This window comes from Microcaecilia unicolor, chromosome 3 (genome assembly GCF_901765095.1).
Source record: "Microcaecilia unicolor chromosome 3, aMicUni1.1, whole genome shotgun sequence".
Classification (NCBI taxonomy): Eukaryota; Metazoa; Chordata; class Amphibia; order Gymnophiona; family Siphonopidae; genus Microcaecilia; species Microcaecilia unicolor.
Genome location: NC_044033.1, coordinates 479,742,368 through 479,756,443, shown reverse-complemented (window position 1 = coordinate 479,756,443; position 14,076 = coordinate 479,742,368). Strand labels below are relative to the sequence as shown.

Here is a 14,076-nt window from a genome sequence, read left to right as displayed (position 1 = left end):
CTGCCATTTGGATGCCCAGTCTTCCAATTTCCTAAGGTCTTCCTTCAATATTTCATAGTCTGCACATGTTTTAACAACCTTGAATAGTTTTGTATCATCTGCAGATTTATGTTTCAACAGTTTTTTATTGAAAACAGTACACACTTTTATCAACAACAAATATTGCGATAAGTACAACAAACCATTGAATTCAATCATATTCAATCACCAAGCAGTTCGGACATACTGCTTTCAACTTACTTTGTTACTTCCATTATCCAACCCCCACCCCCCTCCCAATCCCCTCCGCACCCACCTGCTTCCCTCCCCATACCCTCCTTATCCCTCCCTCCCTCTCCCTTCCCATGAAAATCTCTCAACCATCCAAAAGGAGGAATTATCCCAACCCCCAGCTCCAACATAACGTTCACAGCACATTAAGTACAAAGGTCTTACCTTTAGCTGATAAGGTATCTATATATTTCCCCCAGATCTTAAAAAACTGAGTTTTTCATTTTGGAGATCTCCTGGCTTCTCTTGCCTCCCACATCAGCAGCTGATGCACCAGATTTTGCCAATGCCAAAATTCTGGCACTGCCTCTGAAGTCCAGTACTGGAGTATACATTTCTTTGCTAACAGACACCCCTTATGAAAGAGCAATGTTTCCTCTGAAGTGTTTCCTCTGAAAGACCCATATATATCCAATAACATCTGTGAGGGGGTTCCTGCTACATCACAAGACAGCAGATTTGACAGGTAATACTACTCTGGTCCAAAATCCCTGAATGGTTTCACAGCTCCAAAAAGCATGGTAAAATGTGTTTTCTGCTATTTACATCGCGGACATAATGAATTTTGTGCCCCCCCCAAATTTTGCTAATTGTACTTTGTGTGAAGTAAGCCCTATGAAGTACTCGAAAAGCACATTCCCGATATTGAGCCCCACTAACTAGTTTTGCAATACCCTTCACTTGCCTGTTAATATCCCAAGTGGATAGATCTACTCCCAAATCTTTCTCCCACCATTCTTTAACTGTTTTCAAGTCTTTAATCATTCCCACTGCCCCTAGCGCCTTATACACGTCAGAGACAGATGGTTCATTATCTGAAATTTCCTCAGAAAATTCTTTCAGTTTAGCCCCCAACCTTTGTCTCAGTCTCTCCCCGTCTAGGGATTGTATAAAATGTTTCAATTGGCAGTAAGCGAAAGTATCCCCTCACTCCAGTGTCTCATTACCGAAAATTTGCTCCTGCGGTTTTATCTGTCCATCTACCCCTATAACTTCTTCCAGACAGATTATTCCTCTTTCTTCGCATTTTTTAAATGCTGTATTCTCCAAACCTGACAGAAACCTAGGATTCCCTCGAATGGTCATTAATTCCGTGATCCCCATATCCACTTTCAAACATTTCCCCAAGAACTGCCAAGCTTCTCGCAGCGGAGTCAACAGCAAACTTTGGCTTAGGCACCCAGGAATCAAAGATCTCTCCACTTGCAACAGTGACACCAAGCGGTAAGGAGCATAAAACGCCTCTTCCATCTCTAGGGGAATTATTATTATTAGATTCAAAAAGCCAGTCTCTAATATGTCGCAATAAACATGCCACATTATATAATTTCACATTAGGCAAGCCTAATCCCCCCTGTAACCAGCCCCCCCCCCCCCCCCCCCCCCACAACAGCTGATATTTGGTTTTCGCCTTTTTATTTGCCCAACAAAACCTCATTACCAGCCGATAGAAACTCGTCAGATCTTTATTCAACAGCCGAAGGGGGAGAGTTTGCATTACATATAACCAGCGAGGAAGAATTAACCATACGTATGAGCCCCAAACGACCTATCAGAGAGAGCGGCAATGCATCCCATTTCTCCAGCTGTTGTTTGGTTTGCGTCAGTAACTGTTGTATATTAAGCTTATAAAGGTCACTAGTCTTTGTGGTTAACAAAATACCTAAGTATCAGAAGTGCCCACTCGCCCACCGCAACAGGAAAATCCCAGGCCAAGTTCTACCAGTTACTTCATCAGTAGCCAATGCCTCCGATTTCTCCAAATTTAGATTAAAACCAGAGAAATCACCAAATTCCTTAAATGCGTCTAGTAGAGCTGGCAACGATATCTTTGGCTTTGTGATCACAACCAATAGGTCATCAGCGAAGGCTGCCAGTTTAAACTTAACTGTACCCAAAGTTACTCCATAGATGTCTGGATTAGAATATACATCTCTTATCAATAGATCCAAATACAGTGCAAACAATAGCGGCGACAAGGGGCATCCTTGACGGGTACCCCTCTCTATCCCCATGTTTTCTGAACAATTACCATTCACCACAACCCTCGCTTTTGGTGAGGAGTAAAGAGATCTAACTGCACCCAGGAACCATCCATCAAATCCATATTTTTCCATTACTGTAAACAAAAAAATCCCATCTTACATGGTCAAAAGCTTTTTCTGCGTCAAAACTTACCATGAGGGCCGAGCTATCCCCCCTACCGATCTGCTCCAAGGAAAGTAAAATCCTTCTAAGGTTCTTAGATATAGCTCGGCCCTTGACAAAGTCCACCTGCGCTTCATGTACAATTCTTGGCAGTACCCGGCTCATTCTGTTTGCCAGTATCTTTGCGAAAATTTTTACTTCACAATTCAACAGTGATATGGGTCTATAAGACTCAGGTAGAGTGACATCTCGTTTAGGCTTTGGAATTAGTATAATACGAGCTATATTCAATTGGACAAGTAATGACCCTTTCTCCACCTGTTCATTATATGCTTCCACCAGTGGTGGAAGAATAGCCTCTCCCATCATTTTATAAAACTTTATTTTCAGCCCATCCGGCCCAGGTGTTTTCCCTGATTGACTGCTTCCAATAGCCCATCTCACCTCATCGATAGATATAGGGGCATTGAACTTCTCCCTATCAGTCAGTCTTGGAGAATCCAGATTGTCTAAATATAGAGTACTTTCAAGGCCTGAATTCTCCCCTTCTGCATATAATTGCTGGTAGAAGTTTTTTAAAATATCTCTTATTTCAGAGTCTGAGTGACATAGTTTGCCTGTCCAGTCTCTCAAGGCTACTACAATGCAAGAGGTTTCCAGGCTATAAGACGAGTCATTTCCGCCTTTCCGCCTTTACCCCCAAATTTATATAGATGGAATTTATAGTAGGCTTGTGATTTGACCTCACGTTCGTGAATTAATGTGTTAAGAGCCACCTGAGCCGCTAGGAGCTCCTTTGTAGTACGAGCGTTCGGGGTTTCTCCAAATCTTTTCAGTAAATTTCGTGTATGGGCCTCCAATCTCAAAATTTCGTTATCCCTAGTTTTTTTTAAGTGACTGACATAGCTTATCATCTCTCCTCTTATGGCTGCTTCCCAATAAGAGGAGGCACTTTCGACCGAATGTTCATTGTTAACTTTGTATTCAGCCCAACTAGCCAATAGTCTGTCTTTAAAACCAGTATCTTTAGCTAAAAAGCTCGGGAAAGACCACGAGCGCATTTTCTCCTCCGTCCCTATCGGTTGCCAGCTCACCCAGACTTCTGCGTGATCTGAAATGGCATAGGGTCCTATTCTCGCCTCTCTAACCCCTCCCATTAATGATCGGGACATCAGCAGGTAGTCTATCCTCGGTTGGGTGTTATGAGCCCTTGACATGTGAGTATAGTCCCTGTCTTGCGGGTGTAATATCCGCCATACATCTAGAAGGTCCAGTACAGTGCAGAGACTGGGCAGGCCTCTCGAGGACCAGTTACATAACGTTGTAGGGGGCTGAGACTTATCCATTGTTGGATCACACACCATATTGAAGTCCCCTCCTAGAATCAATGGGATGGGGTCCACTTTATTGAGTGTATCCAACAGGTTTTTATAAAATTGGGCCTCAAAGTGGTTCGGAGCATTTATACTGCCTAGCAGCACCTTCTGTCTTGCTATTATCATCTTACCAAAGATGTAGGGCCCCTCTTGATCTTTAGTCACATCACTCAGTTCAGTTACCAACCCCTTCCTAATTAAGATGGCCACACCTCCCTTTTTCCCCTTAGCTGGTGAAGCTACACAGTCCCCTACCCACCATCTAACCAGTTTTTCGTGTTCTTTATCCGAAAGATGTGTTTCTTGTAAAAGAGCAACGTCTGCTTGAATTCTTTGCAGATATTTCAAAATTTTTGATCTTTTAATGGGTGAATTAATACTTCCAACATTCCATGTTACTATTTTAACCATTTAAGGGACATGAAAGCATCCTATTTGCCATTGAAACCTTTTATCTCCCGAAAGTGACCACCCCAGCCTATGGCCTCTCTCAGCTACTTCTATGTACTGTGTACACCAATTCCTCCCTAGAAGTAATATTTTCCTGTTCCTCCTTACCTCTGTAGTACCCATATCTTCCCTTTGCGTTTTCCTTCCTGATAGAATCTTCACCCCAATTCTTTGAAACCCCCCCTTCTCCTCCCATACCCCCCTCTTCATCCCCCATGCCCTCCTTACTACTTTTTCCCCAAGGAACGAGTAACGTTTGACCCCCCCCTCGCTAATTCCTGCCCAATAGACATTTTAATTTTGTGATCCCATATTCACATCTAAAAGTATTTTGTATTCCCCTTTCTCACTATTCCCAAATTTTTGGTATTTAAAATTTCCCCATATATTATCCCACAATTATTATTAAGTCATGTGAACCATCTGCAATTTTCTATAACTGTCAAACAAATATAACATTTCAAACATTCTTAGAGCCCCGGTAAGAGCCCTCAACTCCAATACATGCAGTTGATCTACCAGCTCTGTTATACTTAAATGTATTTCTTGCTCCTAAATTTTACTTATCTCAGATCCCGTCAGCCATTTTCCCATATATTCTTTCATAAATTTGTCTCCCAACCTGGGCAGTCTGTGTCTCTTATCCACCATGTCCACCGCAACTTCAGGAGCAATCAACATCCAATTTTACAATATAGTTATGGTAACTAAGCCATTTACCTTGTAGATACTCATTGAAGCAGGAGCGGTTATTTCCTGAGATTCTTAGATTATGTCAAGTTATCTCCCTCCTATGTCTATCCAGAACGCTTCTCCGGGAGACTCTGGCCGCTTCTACCGGGTTAGTGTGTTGTCTCCGAGTATGCTTCCAAACTTGCTCTTCGCATAAATCAATCACCCCGCTGGCGCAGTGTAAGAGTAAACATCAAATCCACAGGGATCCATATGACTGCCCCATTGTCTTTTGCTCTTTTAAGACCAGATCTAGCTCTTATTAGGCATTCTCACTCTCCATGCTCCTCAAATTCTTTCCAATGGGGTCATCGGAATCCTGCTTGTTTGAACTGATCCCTTCTTTGTAATTTTCTCCAGCTTGCTTCCACAAGGTATTAAAGTTTTATCGCATTTCAGATTGTATATTAGCAAAAGTCTGTGCCATCATTCTCATCATTCATCTCCCTTCTGCAGCAGCTGTTTCATAAAATCTTGTGCCGCTTGCGCCGTTTCATAGGTTTTCGTAGTGGACTGATGAGTTATCCGCAATTTCGCCGGGTACAGCAAGGCAAATTTAACCTTATGTTGCACCAGTTGGGAGCAAATTGGTGAAAAGCTCCTTCTCTTCACTGCAACTACAGCCGAATAGTCCTGGAAGCAAAGAATTTTCTGGTTGTTATATCTAAGGGCCATACCTCCTCTCATAGCTTGCAGTATCGCTGCTTTTTGAGTGAAGTTAAGCAAACGACAGATAACTATTCTGGGCCTAACGTCACCAGGTCTCTGCAATCCCACACGGTGTGCTCTCTCGAATTGCAACGGGCCCATCTCTGCGCTCAGTTTCAGTTCTTTCGTCAGCCAAGTTTCAAGAAATGCACGGAGGTCTTTGTCGCTGATTTCTTCAGGAAGCCCAACAAAGCGTAAGTTATTACGTCGGGATCTTTTCTCTACTACTACTACTACTACTACTTGACATTTCTAAAGCGCTACTAGGGTTATGCAGCGCTGTACAATTTAACATAGGACAGTCCCTGCTCAAAGGAGCTTACAATCTAAAGGACAAATGTACAGTCAGTCAAATTGGGGCAGTCTAGATTTCTTGAAAGGTATGAAGGTTAGGTGCCGAAAGCAACATTGAAGAGGTGGGCTTTGAGCAAAGATTTGAAGATGGGTAGGGAGGGGGCTTGGCGTAAGGGCTCAGGAAGTTTATTCCAAGCATAGGGTGAGACGAGGCAGAATGAGCGGAGCCTGGAGTTGGCGGTGGTGGAGAAGGGTACTGAGAGGAGGGATTTGTCCTGTGAGCGGAGGTTACAGGAGGTTTCTCTAGCTCCTCGAGTTTCTCTGCTTGTTCTTCCACCAGCTTTTGGAGTTTTGCATATTTTTCTTCCACAACTCCTGTTCGGTCTTCCAGGGCCCCTGTGCGTTGTTGGTGTGCTACAAGTTCTTGACTCAGTTGCGCCATATGGTGGTGTAATCTCTCCAGTTTTGAATTTAAGCCTTCTAATTTTTTGTCTAAGATCGCCTCCATCGCGTTCGTTGCCTCTCCCACGATCTCCGCCGCCCACGTGGACCCAACTGCAGAGGTTGGCGGGCTAGCCGGAGCCGCCATTTTGTCCTCCAGCGCTTTGCTCTTTCCTCTGTCTTTTTTTTAGCGATTTAGTCGCCATAGCTGTCAGCGATCTCACTTTCAGGCGCAGAATCTTAGTGTGGCAGCTTTCCGTTAATGGATGTTCGGGTTTATGTTGTTTTTTTAGAGTTTTTTTCGGCGGGAATTGCAAGTAGGTACCTGGAGCTAGTCTAACACCGACCGCTCCGGTACATAGCGTCACGTGACTCCCCCTCATCTGCAGATTTAATCACCTCACTTGTACCAATTTCCATGTCATTTATAAATATGTTAAATTAAATAGCACTGGTCCCAATACAGATCCCTTCAGTATTCCACTGTTCACCCTCCTCCACTGAGAGAAATGACCATTTAACCCTACCCTCTGTTTTCTGTCCAATAACCAATTCTTAATCCACACCAGAACCTTGCTTCCTATCCCATGGCTCGTTAATTTTCTCAGGAGTTTCTCATGAGGAACTTTATCAAAAGCTTTCTGAAAATTTAGATACACTACATCAACCGGCTCACCCTTTATCCACATTTATTCACACCTTCAAAGGAATGAAGCAAATTGGTGAGGCGATCCATGCTGACTCTGTCCTACTATGTTTGTCTATATGTTCTGTAAGTTTATTCTTTATAATAGTTTCCTCTGTTTTGCCTGGCACTGACGTCAGGCTTACTGGTCTGTAATTTCCTGGATCACCCTTGAACCCTTTTTAAAAGTCGGCATCACATTGGCCACCTTTCAATCTTCACATACTAAAGACGATTTTAAAGACAGGTTACATATTACTAACAGCAGATCAGCAATTTCATGTTTGAGTTCTTTGAGTACCCTTGAATGTATGCCATCCGGTCCAGGTGATTTACTACGCTTTAATTTATCAGTTTGGCTCAGTATATCTTCCAGGTTCACTGAGATTTCTTTCAGTTGGTGTAAATCCTGATGCCTAATTTGGCGCAGACTGGGTGTATTCTATAATCATGCACAGAGATTTTAGAAATGCCCCATTTTGAACTATGTGACTTAGAATTTATACAAATCATGTAAAAGAATATGCTTAGACAGTTCTGTACATAAATTCTAATTCCAATTAGTATCAATAATTAAGTGGCAATTATCAGCACTGATTGACTTGTTATATTATTGTCTCTTCTCATACTTGTGTAGGTTCTTCTATTGTGATTCTTATTCTTATGCCAGGGATATACATTTCCATTTTTATAGTCCTAATCATCCCTTCTGAATTTTTCATATTTATTCAATCTAAGATCATGTTCAAATTGATCAACTTTTTTTATGATCTTCATACAGCAAGTCAAAACATCTATTATTTTCTTTTAGAAAAGCTAGTTCCTTATTTAATTCTTCTTGTACTTTTTGTTCTTTTTCTTTATAGATTCTTGCTAATAAAATTATTAAATCCTAAAGAATGTGTATTCAAAATCGCTTCCCACTGTGACATAAAAATAGTATCATCTGTAAGCATAGTTGGTGATTTATATACACATAACCTTCTAGGAATCTTTTTATACCTGATTCATGTATAGAGAGATTCATGTAGTTCTATTCTTATAAAAGGTTTACTCGGTTTTACTTCTTCCTCCCACTGTTGTAAATAGTCTTTCATAACTTCAGTTACTTAAAAAAAAAAAAAAAGTTCAGGAGGGAGTAGACTATTAGGATGTTCCTCATTGAAACTTAAATCATCCTCCCAAGATAAAAATGACATTATACCTTTCAGTGAAGGTCCTAATATACCCAACAATAATGGTCTGAAAAAAACAACAAGGCAGATGATCCACAAGATCCAATGTGGTAGATAAAATAGCAGTTTATTTGCTAAAAAACTGAACATAAAAACATGCTCAGCACTGGCCGTATTTCACCCATGTAAGAGCTGCATCATTTGATGACCAGTCTGTAATTGGTATATTTTTATTGATTTTTTTTTTTTTTTTTTTTTTTTTAGTGTACAGAACCAGGCTGGTGAGATTTTATTATACACCACCATCTTGGTAGGTGACCCTTTTTTCACCTCTACATTTATACAATGTTATTTTGTAAATTTTGTCCCTTTGCCTAGGAGTGGCCTAGTGGTTAGGGTGGTGGACTTTGGTCCTGGGGAACTGAGGAACTGAGTTCGATTCCCACTTCAGGCACAGGCAGCTCCTTGTGACTCTGGGCAAGTCACTTAACCCTCCATTGCCCCATGTAAGCCGCATTGAGCCTGCCATGAGCGGGGTACAAATGTAACAAAAATAAAATTTAATGGATATTTTTAGATTACATTTATACAATGTTATTTTGTAAATTTTGTCCCTTTGCCGTTTAATGGATATTTTTAGATTTTATCTACATGTTTTGGTTTAGCTTTTAAATAATATCATTTGTTTTATTGATGAGAATTATTTATGTTTTATTATTAGTCTTATTTGCATTTAAGTTTTCTATATGTTTTATTATTTGAAATAACATTTGCTCGTTTAATTTTGTTACCAGTTGTTTGGATTGCCTCGATGCTGCCCTTGCATGGGCCAAACACTGCCAGGGTTGGGCATATTTTTATGTTCTGTTTTTTAGTAAATAAACTTTGAAGAACATAACATAAGAGTAGCCATACTGGGTCAGACCCCAAAGGTTCATCTAGCCCAGTATCCTGTTTTCCAAACAGTGCCCAAGCCAGGTCACAAGTACCTGGCAGAAACCCAAATTGTGGCAACACTCTATACTTCAAATCCCAAGCCAAGCAGTTGCTTCCCGTGTCTGTCTCAATAGCAGACTATGAACTTTTCCTCCAGGAATTTGCCAAACCTTTTTTAAAACCCAGATACACATTGGATCTTGTGGATTATTTGCCTTGTTGCTTTTTTGAACCAATAAATAAATACCGCCTGCAAGCCCAAAAGTTATTGAAACAGTGTACATACAGGGGACAATTCTCAAAAGATCACCTAAGGCTAGGTGCAAGAGAAAGGTGCACATTAACCCCAAAATTGTATAAATCACACCAAAGCTGCATGCTGAATTTTGTGTGTGCGCTGAAGATTAACGAGCCCTCAAACTAGCAATAATTGGGCACTAACAGCCAATTATTGCAGTTAATTGGCTTTGATTGGCAGTTGCACGTGCATCTTGCTGTGCGCTGTTCTATAAAGAGAGTGCATATCTGAAGAGGGGGTGTGTCAGAGGCGTTCCCAAAAGTTGCACACAGGATTATAGAATTAGTTCAATCTGTGCCTAAGTTAGGCGCCAGCATTTACACCTGCTTTTAGCAGGCGTAAGTCTCATGCCCAAGCACCATTCTATAAAGTGCATGCGTCCTTTATGGAATCATGCCTAGTGCCAATTTTTGGGGCGTGTGGAATTTTGAGGGCCATTTACTGAATTTCTTCCTAAGTGCCCATTCTCGAAAAGCAGTTACGAGCATAACTGCCGTTATAGAATACCAGCATAAGTCCACAGTAACACGCCTAACTTTAGGAACAAGCATCTCTGCCAGCTCAACAGCTGGCATAAATGCTCACACCTAACTGTAGGCAGTTAGATGCATAACAGTTAGCACTTAGGCACATGAGTGTTAGAATACTAGGTAAGCCCTTGACCTGCCCATGCCTCTCCCAGGTCCACACTCCCTAGCAGTTGTACGTTATGGATTTTGCGCACACAATTTGCAGAATCCTGACTAAGGGCAGTTATGTGAGAGAAGATCCGCCAGCAAGCGGAGAACTCAAACGCCCCACATCCTCCAGTTTCTGGTATCCTTGGTTACTCTCCGACTTTTTATATACTAAGGGCAGTTACACACATAATTAGTTCCAATTAGAATCAATTAACACCAATTATAGCAGTAATTAGTAGTTAATGACAATTAGCCGCTAATTATTTTATTAAGTTACGCACGTAACAGAGTATTCTATAACCTCCTTATGCAACTTTGAGTGATAAGCATAAAATTGTGCGCTCAACTGTATAGAATTAGGGGGATATAAACTTGGATGTCTCCACTTCTTGGAGTGAGCACCACGGAATGGACTTTCCCATTATTTTATTTGCTGTGTGCTTTTGGCATGACGCACTTCTGGAGACAGAATGTTGGGCACCGTTAAACTCTTAGACACTAAAAACCAGACCTGCTGAGTCTCATGTTTCTTCTGTGTTATGGCCAACACTACCCCTTTTCCAGATGAAATAACAAAATGAGTTTCTCTCATTTCTATTTTCCCAGGTGCTCAGCTAGGAACAGTTGTCTCCCTCCCAGTGTCTGGTTTAATTTGCTACTATATGGACTGGAGTTATGTATTCTACATATTTGGTAAGCTGGTTCTAAGTCTAATATTCTACTCTTTTGCACCCTGAAATCAAGTCCAGTAGGAAAGAAAATAAGCACTGGCAAGTTAGATGTAAAACATTAAGAAGGCAGTTGTTTAGCTTTCAATTGGATAAACTAGGTTTTAGATCTTTGATATATGCAGACAATATCACCGTAATGCTTCCAGTTAGTCGTGGTTCGGTTGAGACACAAAGGGGCACATTTTCAAAGCACAGACTTACAAGATTCCATAGGTTACTATCAGGCTTATTTTTGAAAGAGATGGGCATCCTTCTCACAGGGTCACCCAAATCGGCATAATCGAAAGCCGATTTTGGGATTCTCGACTGCTTTCCGTCAAGGGGACAACCAAAGTTCACGGGGGCGTGTCGGAGGTGTAGTGAAGGCGGGACTGGGGCGTGCCTAACACATGGGCGTCCTCGATCCATAATGGCGAACATTTGGACGACTTTACCTGGTCCATTTTTTCTTACGGCCAAGCCACAAAAATGTGCCCTAAATAACCAGATGACCACCGGAGAGAATCGGGGATGACCTACTTCTACTTATCATTTCTATAGCGCTACAAGACATATGCAGCGCTGTACACTTGCACTAACCCCCTCCCACCCTCAAAAAAATTTGTTTTAAATATTTTTTCCAGCCTCTATGCCAGCCTGAAATATCATACCCAGCTCCATGACAGCAGTATGCAGGTCCCTGGAACAGTTTTAGTGGGTGCAGTGCTCTTCAGGCAGGCAGACCCACACCCATCCCCCCCCCCCAACTGTTATACTTGTGGTGGTAAATGTGAGCCCTTCAAAACCCACCAGAAACCCACTGTACCCACATGTAGGTGCCCCCCTTCACCCATAAGGGCTATGGTAGTGGTGTACAGTTGTGGGTTTTGGGGGACTCAGCACCGAAGGTAAGGGAGCTATGCACCTGGGAGCAATTTCTGAAGTCCACTGCAGTGCCCCCTAGGGTGCCCAGTTGGTGTCCTGGCATGTGAGGGTGACCAGTGCACTACGAATGGTGGCTCCTCCCACGACCAAAGAACTTGGATTTGGTCGTTTCTGAGATGGGCGTCCTCTGTTTCCATTATCGCCGAAAATCAGGAACGACCATCTCTAAGGTCAACCTAAATTTCGCGATTTGGGCGTCCCCGACCGTATTATCGAAGTGAAAAATGGCCGCCCATTTTGTTTCAATAATACAGGTTTCCCGGCCCTTCGCTGGGACGTCCTGCAAGGACGTCCTCTGGAAAACCTGGGCGCCCCTTTTGATTATGCCCCTCCACAGAGCTCATTTTCGAAAGAAAAAAAACGTTTTAAAAGTGGCATAAAGCAGCATTTGGACGTGTTTCTCACAAAAACATCCAAATCAGTATTTTCGAAACCTATTTTTTAGATGTTTTTCTATGCTGTTCGTCTGCAGTGCATCCAATTCTCAAGGGGGTGTGTCGGGGGCGCGTTAAGGGTGGGATTTGCGGCGTTCCTAAGACTTAGACATTTTTCAGCCATAATGGAACAAAACAAAACTAAGGCATTTTGAGCTAGACCTGTTTTTATAATGAATAAGTAAAAAAATAAGTGCCCTAAATGACCAGATGACCACTGGAGGGAATCGGGGATGACCCCCTCCCCTAATACCCCACCAGTGGTCACTGACCACCTCCCACCCCCCAAAAAAAAAAATGTGAAGAAAAATATGACCAGCCTCTAGGACAGCGTCAGATGTTATAGCCAGGTCTATTAGAGCAGCATGCAGGTCCCTAGAGTAGTGGTTGGTGCAGTACACTATGGCGTGCGGGACCCAGGTCTCTATCTTCCTCTACCTGTCACACTTGTGGTAGAAACTGTGACACCCCCCTCCCAAAGTCACCAAAAACCTACTGTATCCACATATAGGTGCCCGCTTCACCCATAAGGACTATTGTAGTGCTGTACAGTGGGGGGCAGTAGGTTTTGGGTGGTTTTCAGAGAGCTCAGAGGACAAGATAATGAAGCAAAGGTGAGGTGTGTACCTGGGAGCATTTTTATGAAATGCATAGAAGTGCCTCTAGGGTGCTCCATTGCTCTCCTGGGATGTCAAGGGGGGACCAGTCTGCTAAAAATGCTGGCTTCTCCTACATCCCAATGGCTTGATTTTCTACATTTTGCAGTTATCCATTTTTTTTTTTTCAAAAATAAACCAAAAAGCAAAATGTCCAAAGCACATAACCTTGTTCGAAAACAGTATTTTTGAAAAAAAGACGTTTTTCTTTTTGAAAATTACCTTCTTTCCTATTCAGATTTTGGACGGTTTTTATAAAATGTCCAAAGTTGGAGTTAGACGTCATATCAAAAATGCCCCTCCAAGTACCTTTGTAAGTCTAAGTGCTTCAAAAATATGCCTTTAAATGAACTAAAATGTTGTGTTGATACCATTGAAGTGTGGATTCTCAACCATAAACTCAAGTTAAAAGAGAAGACTAAATTTCTACTGGTTCTGCGGAGGGTGGAAAAAATAGTATGGCGCTTGCGCCAAAAGACATATGAGAAGAGACCGGAAGATCTGAATATGTATACCCTAGAGCAGAGGTTTTCAACCACGAGAAACAGTTGAGGTGAGACAAAGATCCAGTAGTTCACAGAATCAAGAGCGCTAGTATCATGACGATGCTGCTGGATCTTTAATAATTGGAATGATACACAAGTTTCTTTTGTAACAAGTGTGTTTTTGCCAGAGTTACAGTTGAGCATAGCGCTTGGATTTGTGGCTTCGTGATTTATTTACATTAGTCATTTTGGAGTCACCAAATCGCTCTGTTCTATGTTGTAAACATAATGAGGTTAATTGTGAAGAATTGTGAGGATGGAGCTCTCACCTCAGGCTCCCAGGTCCCTCTTTCACTCAGGGTGAGCTGGTTCCTAGTATGCAGATTTTATGCAAATTCAGATCCTACCCCTTCTTACTCGGGGTGACCTGGTTCTCAAAAAAAGCAAACAGAGTCAGGTCTTATCAACAGGATTTCTTCCATACAACTCTTTATTTCAGCCCATGGGGCACACCTCTCTTAGCTTAAAACACTTCCACAAGCTCAACAGTTCTTCCAGCTTAACTATTTCATTTCTTCCTCTCAGTGCAATCTTCCAGTTTAAACATTTCTTCTTGCACAGTCCAATGTCCCTTTATTTCTTCCCCCTGAGCC

At 42.0% G+C, this 14,076-nt stretch overlaps 1 protein-coding gene across 1 annotated transcript in view; it reads left to right on the top strand.

The window, feature by feature from the left end:
- Positions 1-14,076, top strand: part of SLC17A5 (solute carrier family 17 member 5) — a 71,253-nt gene that overhangs the window by 35,077 nt on the left and 22,100 nt on the right. Inside the window, exon 5 of the mRNA XM_030199043.1 lies at positions 10,800-10,886. Within this exon, the coding sequence (XP_030054903.1) occupies positions 10,800-10,886 (87 nt within the window). The remainder of the gene's footprint in view (positions 1-10,799; positions 10,887-14,076) is intronic.